This window comes from Scardinius erythrophthalmus, assembly GCF_964197995.2.
Source record: "Scardinius erythrophthalmus genome assembly, chromosome: 8".
NCBI lineage: Eukaryota > Metazoa > Chordata > Actinopteri > Cypriniformes > Leuciscidae > Scardinius > Scardinius erythrophthalmus.
Genome location: NC_138228.1, coordinates 39,858,907 through 39,874,330, shown reverse-complemented (window position 1 = coordinate 39,874,330; position 15,424 = coordinate 39,858,907). Strand labels below are relative to the sequence as shown.

Genomic DNA, 15,424 nt, shown 5'->3' with positions numbered 1-15,424 from the left:
CCCTTCCCTGTCCCTGCTGTGTTTAAAATGAAGATTGTTTTTGTATTATAACACCTGTTCTTTCACAGCCTTTATTCAGGAGTTACAGAAACGAGGATCTACATAGTCCCACAGAAATGGATGGGAAGGGATTGCTCGGTCCTGAGAACCCAGGGATACACACGCACACATAATCACCAAGGGACTTAACCCTAAATCATTACAATTCAACCCAAGATGAGCTTTGTTGTACCTTTACCTGCCATCGTTTTCTTTCACATTCATCCATTTCTTTTCTCTCCACATTTAGTTTTACGTATTTAGTTTTCCACTTAATGATTTACATACCGTACACGTCGTCACCCTCACACTTGATTCCTGTTATACATAAACGCTCACCGTAAAACTCGCCTAAGGTTATTGTATTCAGGGAATAAAGCATATCACTTATCCCAGTGACTGTAATGGCCATACACAGATCCGCAGAGCCGGCGAGTTATGATGCAGCACTAAGGAGGCCAAACCGAGACGGATCTTGGAGAAAAAGACCTGCAGTATCCCGCACACTATCTACCGCACGTGACCGGACCACCATGTCAGGTTCCACTCTTGGGCTTTCAGCTGGGAGATTTTCGTGTCAGGCCTGATTTAGCACCTCTTTTTCTGTGTAGGGAAAACAATAGCATATTTAACACATTCATTTGAGGCTCTGAGCGTCATGTTTTGTGTGTGTGGTTGCATGTTTGCGTGTATGGCTGCACTTGTATGCCTCCGTTTATCGGTGCCATCTTGAACGTGGTCACCTGACCGCCACTATCCGTTGGTGCGAAACAACTGTTTTCATAACTTCGGCCCTCATTTGAAAAGTTTTTAAACTTTGTGTTGCGATATGAAATACTATGGCCATGATCATTTTTGTCTGTTGGCCATGCCAAACTGCCTTGGAAAATACATATAAATATAAATATATATATATAAGGTATATATATTTGTTTTGAGGGAAAATGATAGAAAACTTGATAATGTTTCTATTTTAATTGAAATAATTGGTGAATGGGGACTTATTGTGATTTATAATGTTTTCTTTTTCAGAGATTGTTATTTTCGGTTTTCTGTTTTCTTTTTTGTTTCTTTTTCTATAGAATATAGGCTTTTTACACTGAAATATATAAAGAAAATTGCGTAGAGACACTGGATTAGATGTCTTTATAGTCAAATACAGATGCTTCTTCTACTGCACTTGTGTCTGCCTCGTTTTTATTACCACCATGTACCCATAATCACAAGAAAAATTATTTTAATCTATTATTTAGCCTTGTCACAGAACATATTTAGCTTATTCATTAGGAGATTTTCTGGTTTCTCTGTTGATTCAATTGTTTCAGATACAAAAATGGATGTGATAATACAGGTTAACCTAGCATGTACATATAGGATGGGAAACATTGAAGTGAAACCTGAAATCAGCTCTTTCAACGAACGCAATAATATATAGTAGCCTACATATGACAGGAGTAAACCTTACTCTTGAGTTAAGGAAACATATTTGCAGCCCATGTATTGTCATCACACGTACTGGACATAATAAAAACAAGCTTGTTATGAAATCCAGGAAACGATTTCTTTGACTATATAAATGTTTATTTAGCCGTGGCTAAGAGAGCAACAGCAGAAGGATAATGAGCTGTTGTTTCCTGTTATGAATGGACCCAAGCAGAGTTGTCAACAACTGCTATCTCACTCTGCTTTTAGAAGCCAGCCCTGATAAACACATTTGATTTTTAGAATAGAGGATTAGAATAACCTCAACAACAGGCCAAACTGAGCGCAATAACAATACACAAATGTTACAATTCTGCAGATAATATCTGTTCTTTAGAAATTGTTTTCTTTGTCACGCATGGTTTCCAATTTCCACTGGCCCCGTCATATGGAAATAAATAAGGTCATTAAAAAGAACCATGAACGTATATATCATGTTACATGAATATGATCATTCAGTTTAAACATACTTGTGAAACAAAGACACAGCAGATCGAATTAAAGCCACCATGAAATCAAAAAGGACAAATCTTTCTTTCTTTTTTTTTGTACAGGATGTTGCAGTGTTTTAAAATGATTTATCTGTGCACATCATTATTTAACGCTCAAAATAATTAATTGGTTTGAGTAGGACAAACTTAAATTAAACGAGTCAAATTAACTTTTATGAGTATTTAGCACTTTCTTTTTCTTTCAAGTTCACAGAACTGATATATTTTAAGTAAACTGAACTGTTTCATTGTTTTGAGTTTTATGAAATTATTTATTTTAATTTAGACGAAGGGGATGTCTATTTCCCAGCATGCTTTGCTGAAGGCACTCGAAAGGGAGAGTAAATGCTAAAATTAAGTGTAATATAATGGTTTTATTTTTGTGTGTGTGTGTAAGATTAATGTTAAGTGTGAGATTTAGTAGTGATTAATGTTTTGTTATGTTAATTTAGAAGAATTTCTGTTAATGTTGGCTTTAGAATAGTTACCATCATGGTGACGAGTGGTGCATGCAGCTTGATTTGAGAGCAAATAATCTCTTTATATTGATGCGCTCATACAGCAAGTGCCTCGGTATAACATACTATTGCTAAAATGTTAGCAAATTAGTATGTTAGTAGATTAGCTTTTTAAAGCTAACTAAGTTTATACTAATTAAAGTGTTCACATTAGATTACATTGAAGTTTTAAGTTAATTGTATGAATTAATGTACTCATACATACATTTGAATTGTTCTTAACTTATAAATGTTTAAGTACAAAATAAAAATCTGCTAGTTCTGCTTACTTAAACTTTGAATTTCAGAACTTAAAAAAATTGTGGCAATTGATTGCCTTAAATGTTTTGAGTTCTGCCAACTTATTCGGGTTTACAGTGTACTTCATAGTTTTAAGTTATATTAACTGAATGGAATTAGTACTATTAACTTTATTTACCCAGTTATCTTAACAATAAGTTATTGAGTTGGACACAAATCAAATTTTTTTTATGCTTAAATTGTTTGAGTTAATAAACTTAAATGATTTAAGGCAATCGGTTTCCTCAAACGGTTTGAGTTGAACTAACTCATCAGGTTTTACAGTTTATGCTCTTGTAATCTGTAATCAAAAACATTAACCTCCCCTTCCCCTCAACATCTGTTCTCTGATGTATCTCTCGGCAGAGGGTGGGTCTAAATATCCTCCATAACTGACTGCAAACTGGCATTCAGATCCAAGTGGTGCTCACTGCAAAGCCACGTGACGTCCAGCTCTACCTCAGTGGATCTAATGGGTGGAGGGATATAGTTATGGGTAGCGTGGTTGGATCTTCTAGCTCCACCTATTGCGCCCAAATTACATCCAGAGAGGGGGAGCTGGACTTCACGCCTCACCCATGGCTCTGCAGTGGGCAGCTTTTTCAATGATCTGCCTCCATTTAGTTAGCAATGCCCAACTTCCTATGCTCCAATCAATTCTTGAGGATAAAATCAAGTCCCACTCCCGAGGACGAAATCGAGTCCTGTCCTACATGAGTTGGGGCGCCACTAGCAATTTTGGGCCCTATGAAAGAATTTGAGGTTGGGCCCCGCTATTACTAAAATCGATCTCTGGGGGCCCCAAAAATGCGTGGGCCCTTAGAATCATCCTAACTTCCCATTGGGAATTGATTGGATCGTTGTCGTTTGCTGCTGTGATCTCGCAGGTTGATGACAGGTTGTCCCGCCATCACACTAGTGAACACATCATCAGAGAAATGATGTCAGTGCAAGAGGGAGGGGGAAGTTATTTTGATTAAAGATTACAAGGGCACATGAATTATATAAAACAATAATGATGTGCACGGACAAATCACTTTTAATACATACTGTAATATTCCTTGAAATATATGAATTGTCCTTTTTGATTTCATGAAAAAAGCTCTATATATGTCTGTAGTATGAATGAAATCCAGACTACATTCGTCATGTTGTCATTATCATACCAACATCAGGTGTGTTGCTTTACTGCCATTTACAACTCCTCTCCCTTGGCCTCATGGGATAGTAAATTGTCCACCAGATGCATACTTCAGAATACTGGCGGAAGTCGTAGTTAATTTGGGTACTTTTCACCTACTAATTTATGAATACTATCTATTTCTGTACTACTTTTTTCTACTATAAGGCCGTAACCATGCGTTGAACATTTTATGAACATTATTGTTATAGTTCTCAACAAACGGTTGGTTGAGTGAATCATTAAAAAACTCACTCATAAAGACAGTTACTTGTCGCCATCTGTAACTTGCAGAAAAAACGAGGACCTGAACTTTATTCTATTCTATTCTATTCTATTCTATTCTATTCTATTCTATTCTATTCTATTCTATTCTATTCTATTCTATTCTATTCTATTCTATTCTATTGATGCAGCAAATACCAGTGACCAATTTTTTCACAGGTTTCATCAGAATTTATTTATGTAGTAGGTGGTACCATAAAACAATAACGGTATCTGATAATACCATATTATCTAATTATTACCATATTCAGTACCATGGTAATTGTTTGATCCTCCAATGCACTTCAAAAATAGCAACAAAATGGTAGTAGTACCATAGTGCTTTTTGATTTATTTTTATGTCTGTTTATAAAATTAGCTACAAATCCTTCAATAATCAGGCTATATGAAACCATGCTTATATTGGAGTACAGTATTATTCTCTCTTAACCTCAAGGCTTTAACTTTGAAAAATGAATATTGCAGAGGAACCGTGTGCCACATAAGCAGCAGAGGGCGCATGCAGGGTAAATGTGTGATGAAATAGTAATCGATGAAACAATCCGGACATTTATGATTTCACCCTAAAATCACACCCTCGATATTAGTATATTACTGACTGACGGCAACACAAAAATCGAACCTTTTCAAATTTCGGACGTTGCATGTGACGTCGCGCCGAGCGTGCGTTGAGGTCATTTCCTGTTTGTGCTCCCGTTGAGTCGCTAGACGGAGGCCTAATCGCGATACCACCACCACTACCAACGCCGTAACATCACACACAGACCTACAAAGGACGGGCACGACGAGGTTTTAAAAGCCTTAAACGCGTCAGATAAGCGCTGTGGGATGAGTTTGGGCGACCGGACTCGTGCTTTGGGCCACTGAGGGGCGGTTTGTGAGGATAATCGGGCGGTTGGGTGTTGTTATTTTTGGGGCAGCTGAGTGGTCATTGGCAGAGCTCAATACACAGCAGCTCGCGAGAGGAATAAATACACACTTCACGTCTTGAAATACCCTCGTTTCACTCCAATTACATGGGCTTTTGAGGATTTGTACAGTTCGGTTGACCAACACAGCGCAGGAGAATAAAAGTGGAGGTAAGGGACTGAAGCGTGCATCGATGATTGATGGCTAGCGTGATGTTTAGCCTAGCCCGAGTCTCTATATTTAAATTGCACTTAAATGTTATGTGCCGTTGACCATTGGGATCCATTACCAGACAGAATCTCTTTACGAATATGTGTTTCTTATGCTTACTGGATAGATAAACATCATCTCCCGTCATAACACGCGTTTGTTCTCCGTTTCCCTTTACACATCAGTTTAATAAATAAAAGAACGCTTATAGATCCATTTAAACCCATTTGGCGCGTATGCTTATCTCTCTCGCGGGGTCTTTGCATGTTATCTTCTTGTGAGTGCATTAATGTGTCTTGACGAAAATCTCATTATATTAGGTAAATAAAAAAAAAGAATAGCCGAATTAGTGTAAATGAAGAGTATGTTATAGATCAGGCCGTTTACACGTTGTAAGTTACAGATGGATGTGAATCTATAGGGCGAACTTACTGTACATGCTGGATTAGCGATCAGATTTATGCCACTTTGCCTTTGGTTTTATTAATAGAGCTGCCATGCGGTTCCACGTGGAGTTCAGTTCAATTCTGTTTGCGTGTGTACAATCTTTCAACTTTAAATGTACAGTGGTCAGATATTTGACTCATATGAAATAATGCATCTACCAGTTTAGTGCGCGAGTGTAAATGAGGCCTGAAGGTTATTGAGGCTGAGAGGGGTCAGTTTTAGGACTGGTCAGTTTTAGGACTTCTCAGACTGGAATTATTCCACTCGTCACAGAAAATGTGTAATCATTAGTTTGTTGAAATGGTCACAGCTCTTGTTTGTCTTTCTCTTGTGGACTTCAAAGTGCGTATGTGCGCGAGAGAGTTGTTGAAAAAGAGGAACAGTCAGACCACTGACCAACTGATATACACACGCACACTAGATGCACGGCACGTATATGCCAGCGATAGAGACAGTCAGTGTGTTTTTAATGCCAGTGCATGTGTTAAGCAGTTGTGTAATGGACTAGCAGGGGCGTCACAAGGTGGGGATTTTATTTTGCAGGGATAATCCAGTGTTGTGCCCATGGTGATAGGACAGCATGCCAGATCTGTGCCAGAGGCACTGCCATGCCAGGAAACTCCTCTGGCACAGACTGGTCTTACTCGCCTCACAACAACAATGAAAGAAAAAGCAGAAAAACAGCTTTCAGTTACTTCTGTTTATATTGGGTTAGAGGTCTGAACAAACACCTTACACTAAACGTTAAACCGTAGCATACGTTTTGTCCTGCACAGTGTGTGCTACAAACATTAATGATCCCTCAAAATATGTGTCTTGTTGAGGACTGGAGAGGTGTTTTCTCTGTGATCAGCTATAGATAAACTTAAAGAAAATCCCACAGACTTGCATTATAGGAGCCATATCAAGACACCAAAAATTAAAGCGACTCAGAGATGGGCTTTTTGGGCTTTTTGGACTTTTGACCACAGTGCAAAAAAATAAATAAATTCTGGTAAACATTTTATATATATATATACGAGAGAGAAAGATTTTTGCTTATCAAATTTAATAAAATATTAGACTTTATTAGATATATTAGATATATATATTTTTTTTGCATATTTTAATATATCTGGAGTTAATTTATTCATTAATACCATTCAAGATTGATTCTTTGTCAACACCTCTTTTAAACTTACACATTTTTGCTTCTTAGATTAATATTTCATGCAATTTAAGCCCGAAGGCATTTTTTTAGAGTTGTTTTGTCTGAGTGACACACACGAAAGTAAAGAATCATAACTCCAAAACTAAAGCAGGGAGTTTTTATTTTATTTTTTTATTTTTAGAAAATTAGCCTAATTTACATTAATACATTTGGACATTCTCATGCTGAGAAACTGCTGGTAAAAGACACAAAATATATATAGGCTACAATTTTTATTATAATTTTACATATTTTTCTTATTCATTATGCAATAACTCAGGGAGGAATCTGATGTTTTTGACACATATAGTAAAAAAAGTCATTAATAAATTATGACACCCCCCCCATTTATCAGCAAATAATTCAGCACTACATAGGAGGTAATGGAATTGGCTTCATGCATTGTAAAGTTCAGACTCTAAGCTTTCAAATAAAATGACACCTATTTTGTGTTCATCAAGGCAGTATTTTTGAAAAATATGATTATTATTTTTTCGTTGCTAGGTGGCGCCCGGGGGCGGTACACTCCGGTTTAGAGGGATTACTCAGCACTCGTTAAGAGTGGATAAAAATGGTTAGATGCATTAAAAAGCTGAGTTTCTGAGCTTTAAAATTATACCCTTTTTGTGTTATTCCATGTTGGAAAACAAGCATGGACAGTTCTGGGAACACTGGATAACACATTGCATCCCGGAAAGATGAGAGACATGTTTTTAGCCAAGTATGTTACATCACTTTTTAATTCTGAGAATCTGCTGTAAATAATTATGTGCCATTCTACGTGTGGCACATATGTTTAATGAAGTTATGAGCGAAAACGCCACGTGAAATCTAAATATTTGTTTTTAGTTAGTGCCTGTGCGCTGTTTTTGTTGTAAACAAAAAAGCGTGTCATTTTACGCAATTTGTGCAGACTCATTAGACGGTGAAAACAACGCAACAGGAGCATGTTGGAGGCTTGATCTGAATGTGTAACGTCTCTGATTTTGTATGCAAAAAGAATGGTTGTGCTACCCATTTTGTTTCAGTTGAGACACGCAAACACGGTCCCGTTGGTTTTAAGGGTTAAGGAGATTGATCTAATACCTTTGTGCATGTTTGTTTTTTACACAAAGGATGCACCAATATTAACATTCTGACAGATACTACAATAATTATTATAATATTATGGTCAAAAACAGATTGAAGGACAATGTTAAAAAATAATGTAATCGCTTACCCCATAATGATATCTGTATGACTTTCTTCCACGGAACATAAAAAAGAGATATTGTGAATCATGTTCTAATCTATGTCAATCAAATCTAACATGGGGCATCTAGCCTAGTGGTTCAAGATTGAATTTTATGGCAGCAACCATTAAATTGGTATATAGTTGGACTCGCGAGTTGCTATTAATGGTTGTCCGGGACAAATGTTTTTTTTGAAGGGGCAAGAGAAAGATAATTTTATTTGCCCGACCTGACAAAATATGGAGTTACAGTAGTGTTGGGCGATATGCTCCATTTTCGGCGATACACGATATTATCGTGAGAGGGGTGGGGCTTAGCCTACTTATTTGATTATTAACTTGCTTATTTACTCAATTTGCTTGTTTTATTACTTCGTGAGAATCTTTTTCTATTTTGCTAGCAAAGGTGGAGTGTTTATTAATAGGTTATATCAGGTTATTTCCCGGTATAGTGAGGTAAAAAGTCGGAGTTTGCGATATAGGCCTATGAACTCCTACGAGTGCTCTCACTGTCTGAATGCCCTTCATATATGTGCACTTCAATAAGCCCAAAGAACGCGGGTAAATCTTAATATTTCTCTTGTGGACCTACATTAATGACTGAAAAAATTTGAAGAATATTTCTTGTTAAACAAGTGTTTGAAACTGATTTTGATTTTCACAGATGGCAGTTGTGCTGTGTTCGTGAGCAAAAGACTGTTATTAGGCCTATATCATTTTAGTGATATTATTATTATTATTAATGTTTTGTAATTGTATTGTTTTTAGTGTCATTAAATGATTTAATGTGCTATGGAAACAAAATACTGACGAACATCAATGCCGTTTTCATCTTGGATCTGTATAAGAATGATGTGGTGTCTTTATGAATTTAGGCAAGGCAAATTAATTGTAGTTCCTAATATTAATTTAAGAACAATACTAGCTTTATAATAATAATAATAATAATGTAATACATTAATGGGAAAACGAGCCAATTATCGTATTGATATCGTCAAAGGCATCTGCCAACAGGGACATCTCTGACTATCGTCGATACACAATACTATTTTCCATTGGCACAACCCTAAGTTACAGTGAGCAACATCACATGACCAACTGTTTTCCTGAATACCAATTCCTGAATCATGATTGAAAATATGAGACTGATGTCACACAACAGTTCAATAAACAGGTAGTTACTATGAAGTCACTTACATTTTAGATGCAATATTGACTTTTTGTTCTATTTCAGCAACAAAAATTGTACCGAACAAAGATCATAGCAGAACTATAGCACATCTCACTGCAACACAGCCATGTTTTTATTACTGAATAATTCAGCCTTCTGAACGAATCCATTGAGTCAAAGATTCAATGATCCATTCATAAACAACTCATTCACATTCTTAAATGAATCAGCCATTTAAACAAATCGTTTCAATTAGGGATGTCAATTTACTCAAATTCCCATAATCGATCATTGTTTAGGCTAAATTAATGATTGATTAATCGTTAGCCTAAATACCGCAATATTCGTCTACTGCAGTGGCAAATAGCCAACAGCATGACAGGGTGTGGAAATGCTGCTCAAAACACCAGTCTTCACTAGAGCCCAACCGGTATGGAATTTTGGGGGCCAATACCGATATTAGGGAGTAAAAAAGCCCGATATTATCTATGTGTATATTATAATACAGTAGCAATATTATTTATGTGCATATTATAGTACAGTACCAGTCAAAAGTTTGGACACTTTCCCATTCGTGTGTACAAACATTTGACTGGTACTGTATATAGAATACAGTAGCCTATATATTTAACAGAATATAATATATATTAACAGTTGTTTTTGCAATGATCACTCAAACGTGGATATCAAACACTTGTGTGACAAAGATATGTAATGGAGGCAGGGTGAATGATAGAATGAGAATGATACATTTGAGCTGTAACCAAACTAGTTTGCATTCTATTCTACAGTATCTCACGAAAGTGAGTACACCCCTCACATTTCAGCAAACATTTTAGTATATCTTCTCAAGGGACAATACTATAGAAATGAAACTTGGATATATTTTAGAGTAGTCAATGTGCTGCTTGTATAGCAGTATATATTTACTGTCTTCTGAAAATAACTCAACATACAGCCATTATTGTCAAAATAGCTGGCAACAAAAGTGAGTACACGATAATAAAAGTGATAATAGCTGTACGTCGTTTAACCATGCAAAGCCACATGTCCTATTCATCATTTTCATATTTTTGTCTGCTTGACAGGACCATACAAATTTGTAAATCTTGTATTAGAGCAGTTCAAATTTGTGCTTTGAGTACAATTCTCTCATACTGACCACTGGATGTTCAACATGGCTTTTCATGGCAAAGAACTCTCTAAGGATTTGAGAATTAGAATTGTTACTCTCCACAAAGTTGCACTAGGCTATAAGAAGATTGGTAACACCCTGAAACTGAGTCACAGGTCAGGCCAGGGTCATACAGAGATTTTCCAAGACGGGTTTCACTCGGAACAGGCCTCGCAAGGGTCAATCGAAGAAGTTGAGTCCTCGTGCTGTGCGTCAGGTGCAGAAGCTGGCTTAAAAAAACAGACACATGAGTGCTGCCAGCATTGCTTTAGAGGTTGCAGAAGCGGAAGGTCAGCTTGTTAGTGCTCAGACCATACGCCACACTGCAACAAGTCGGTTTGCAACAAGACTCTTCTGAAGCTGGCTCACAAGAAAGCCCGCAAACAGTTTCCTTAAGACAACCTGTCCAAGAGCATGAATTACTGGAACCATGTCCTGTGGCCAGATGAGACTAAGATAAACTTGTTTGGCTCAGATGGTGTCCAGCATGTGTGGCAGCACCCTGGTAAGGAGTACCAAGAAAATTGTGTCTTGCCTACAGTCAAGCATTGTGATGGTAGCATCATGGTCTGGGACTGCATGAGTGCTGCTGGTACTGGTGAGCTGTGCTTCAATGAAGGAAACATGGATTCCAGCATGTACTGCGACAGTCTGAAGCAGAACATGATGCCCTCCCTTCAGAAACTGGGCCAAACGGCATAACGACCCCAAACACACCGCCAAGATGACAACTGCCTTGCTGAGGAAGCTGAAGGTGAAGGTGATGGAGTGGCCAAGTATGTCTCCAGACCTGAACCCTATTGAGCACCTGTGGGGCGTCCTCAAGCGGAAGGAGGAGAACCGCCATATGTCTAACAGCCAGCAGCTCCATGATGTCATTATGGAGGAGTGGAAGAGGATCCCAGCAACAACCTGTGCAGCTCTGGTGAATTACATGTCAAGGAGGATTAAGGCAGTGATAGATAACAATGCAATGGTACTCACACAAAATATTGACACTTTGGACACAGTTTTGACATGTTCACTTAGGATGTACTCACTTTTGTTGCCACCTATTTTGACAATAATGGCTGTATGTTGAGTTATTTTCAGAAGACAGTAAATATATACTGCTATACAAGCAGCACATTGACTACTCTAAAATATATCCAAGTTTCATTTCTATAGTATTAGATATAATAAAATGTTTGCTGAAATGTGTGGGGTGCACTCAATTTTGTGAGATACTGTATATTATATTCTAAATACTGTTACATAGGCTAATCTTCACTAATGACTTTGTCTTTTTATTTAGTCACGTTATATAAAAAATAACTTGTATCAATAAATATATCAAAAGTGTCACTGGCAAAACCTTGTTATCTTCTATTGTTAGTCTCTACCAGTGGAGGAAGTAGGCTACTCAGATCTTTTTACTAAGTAAAAGGAATAATACCATAATGAAAACATGTTTAATTACATATGTACAGCACTTTTACTTAAATACTATTTTAAATAGGCCTAAGTATTCAGCAAAATGTACTAAACCAGGGTAGCCGCGGGGTCTTAAAAATTAAGGCCTTAAAAAGTCTTAAATTCCGTTGTCCAAGTCTTAATTGCGTAGTAGAGCATTGCGTAGGTTCTGAAATTTCTAACAGTTACTGACACCAGTGGCCGTTAGAGGAACTGCAGCCAGTCTCATGCTCGTTCTCGGTGCGCACATGCTGGTACGAGCACAACCACATCAACCAGGGTTGCCACAGCAACCACTGACGGCTCATCGAGATTCACCAGCATAATGTTTGAGGTAAGAAAACACCATTTGAAAACACTACCGATTGCCGCTGCTTACTAAAAATGGCTGCCGTGCCGTACGGATGTAAGCCCAAGTAGACGAGAACACGCATGACGTCACATTTTGTGAATTTTCGCGCCGATTCGGGCCCGACTCCTCCACACACAATTGAGCCTACAGGCTGATAGAGGCAACCGTGGTGGACAGTGTCATTCTTTTTATTATATCATGGTTGGCTCATACATGTACAAATGAAAACTCTATCTTAAAGATTTTTTTAAGTAAAAACCTAGGCCTACACATAGCCCCTTTAAAAGAAGGTCTTAAATTTCATTATACTAGCCTATAGTATTTATTCAAAGTCAACCAGACTGCAACGCAAGGTGAAATGGGGGAAAAAACAACAACAACGTGAAAATTCAACAGGGTTTAGCGTAACGTCAGAGAACGTCTAATTTCTAGTATGCACAAACAATAGTTTGGGTTTTCGCGCCGGTGGCAGTGGATCAACATTCTAATCAATCAGTCGAGAGGAGAGACATCGGGAAGTGTCGTTCGGTTCGGTGTACGCATTTTCAAACCGAACGGTTCGTTGGACCATTTTTCCTGCCGACCAAAATTTCATTATTTCAAATGTAGGTGCGTTGCGCGTGACAAGCGCGCTCATAAAGACCACAACATTGTCCAACATCAAATGTGCATACGTAATGTAAGCGGAACGAAACTGAGCTACTCGTTATTGTGTGGTTGAAGGACCGTTTATCAGTTTGGACCAGTGCAGCGCGAGCCGATCGTGATCAAGCGACACTGTTACTACACAGCGCTAATAAGAGATCCAGTAAAGAAAGCATTTTAATTCCCCACAGAAGTAATATCATCGCTGTGAGATCTAGTGAGAAACATTCACATTTCTCCGTTATTAACGGATCAAACAGCGCGTGGAAACCAGGAAGAAACATTGTGGCATGAATGAACTATCCAGTGTCCACAGATCTGCAACATTCACCATGGATTTACTGTAGTAACACTAACTACAACCATGGAAGTTTGGCAGGAATAGTAGGCTATAATGCTTTCAAGTAACATTACGTTGGTTTTATTTTGACATTATTAATACAATTGCTGCCCTCAAATGTTAATCTGAACTAAAAATAGTTTATAACTACTACAATATTAGGTTACATTTCATTTTTTCCAAGGAGCTGTTTTGTTTTATATGCTCCTAAGAAGAGTCTAGTATAGCTCCATCATTGCTCAAAGTAAAAAAAAAAAAATCATACTTTATTATGTTAGTTTTAATAAAAAAATAATAATTCTCTGGCATTTCTTTCTTGTTGCTGTATCGAAAACGTACCGAACCGTGACACAAGTGTATCGTATTGAACCGAACCGTGAATTTTGTGAACCGCTACACCCCTATCTATATCTCTCTTACCTATCTGTCTACCCCTCTGGAAGCAATGGTTGAAGCAATTTGAATGCTGAGAAACTTTACTAAGACGATTTGAAAAGTTAGTTTATCTGTTTATTTTTATGAATATTTGATATTTACCAAAAACATCACTTTGCAGTGTATTGTTGAATGAGGTTTTTTTTATAATAAATGTATTTTTAATTAACATTTGTTAGGAATAGTCATTATTGGGATTTGATCTGGTGTTTTACGACTGCATAATGGGTGCGATGTAGGTCTTAATTTTCATTAAAGTGGTCTTAAAAAGGTCTTAAAGTCTTAAATTTGGGGTGATCAAACCTGGGGAAACCCTGTAAATGTGAAACTACTCATTATGCAAAATGGCCCTATATAAAGTGTTATATAAATGTTCGGAATATTGCTTTGTTGTAACGTAGCGTTATATGCAGAATGGGCTCACACTGTCTACACCGGATGCGGCCGTTGTCGCTCGTGTTGCAACTGCTGTTTACCCTGGACCCTGGGCAAAGCGCCCGTTACAAAGCAGATTGAGGCATCAGTTTACTGTCGGAGATTTGTCGCTCGCGTCGCGCCACATCCAGTGTAGACAACATCACTGATTATAATGGGTTCAACTCTCTTTTGTTGAATCGTGCCGCTCGCGTCCGGTGTCTTGTTCAGGCAGCAGCAAGAGTGGTGTCTTAAAGGTAAGTTGCTAGTTACCAGTGTCGTGGTGGCTTGAGTCTGTTGAATGGAGATTTAACGCTACGTTGTCACCTAGTTAGTGAGACACTATGCTATAAAGTAAATAAACAATGTCCCCGTCTTTTACTCTCACAACGTTTTCTACATTAGCTAGCTAAGACATCGCTGGAAAGTTTGTAGTTCGGTCGGATATGTCAATAGCAAAGAATGTAAAACAAGGCACATTACTAACGTTAACTGATGGTAAAAAGAAAGAGCGCTCACTTTTTTTTGTATACTCTTGATTGCTGATTGTTCACTCGGCACATATGCGTCATTTAGATCAAAACTAAACTTACATCGTATATGCAAGTAAAAACTTTAACTGTTGTGTGATTTATGTATATCGAGTGGTTCACTGCGTTATTACAGAATGTTTATAGGACAAAAAGTTTACCGTGCGTAAACATCCGAAGCGCGCATCCAGAAAGCCAAAGTGTGGCAATGATAATCTCAGGTACTGTTTATGTGCTTTATTTAATGTTCAAAGCATCGCGTCTGGTTAAGACACGGTGTAATGATAATGAATGTGTCAGGGAAAAAATAGGTAGGAGACATTTTAATTGTTTATTATTAATAAACTACTGTTGGTTGCAAAGATGAAGTTGACGTTGCTGACTAGTCATCTCCGCAGTATAGTGAACGCGCGCCTATAGTGAGAAATGCACCTTTCATTTGAATTACATAACCATAGAGTATTTGTTTTCGATTTGAATTGGTTCATTTAAAAGACATTTTCAAGCTTTCTATATGCCTATTTCTCATGTCTATGAGGCAAGTAGCCTTTACGCTGAGTTTTGGTTCGTTTGTGACACGCTCCAGTTCTGTCTGATCTTCTGATCTGTCTGCTCCAACTGTTTGATCTTAATTTTTTTCTCTGCACTGTC

General features: G+C 37.6%; 2 protein-coding genes across 7 annotated transcripts in view; both read left to right on the top strand.

The window, feature by feature from the left end:
* The window catches only part of vaspb (vasodilator stimulated phosphoprotein b), a 53,457-nt gene extending 52,240 nt beyond the window's left edge, over positions 1-1,217 (top strand). For all 4 annotated transcript variants that reach the window (XM_081372689.1, XM_081372690.1, XM_081372688.1 and 1 more), the window contains one exon: positions 69-1,217. In XM_081372689.1, coding sequence (XP_081228815.1) covers positions 69-106 — 38 coding nt within the window. In that variant the 3' untranslated portion in view covers positions 107-1,217. The remainder of the gene's footprint in view (positions 1-68) is intronic.
* A 3,504-nt stretch (positions 1,218-4,721) lies between these two features.
* The window catches only part of akt2 (v-akt murine thymoma viral oncogene homolog 2), a 33,433-nt gene continuing 22,730 nt past the window's right edge, over positions 4,722-15,424 (top strand). Inside the window, exon 1 of one of the 3 annotated variants that reach the window (XM_081373232.1) lies at positions 4,722-5,353. The gene's annotated coding sequence lies outside the window, so the exon portion shown is untranslated. The remainder of the gene's footprint in view (positions 5,354-15,424) is intronic. The other 2 variants (XM_081373231.1, XM_081373233.1) reach the window with 2 other exon arrangements.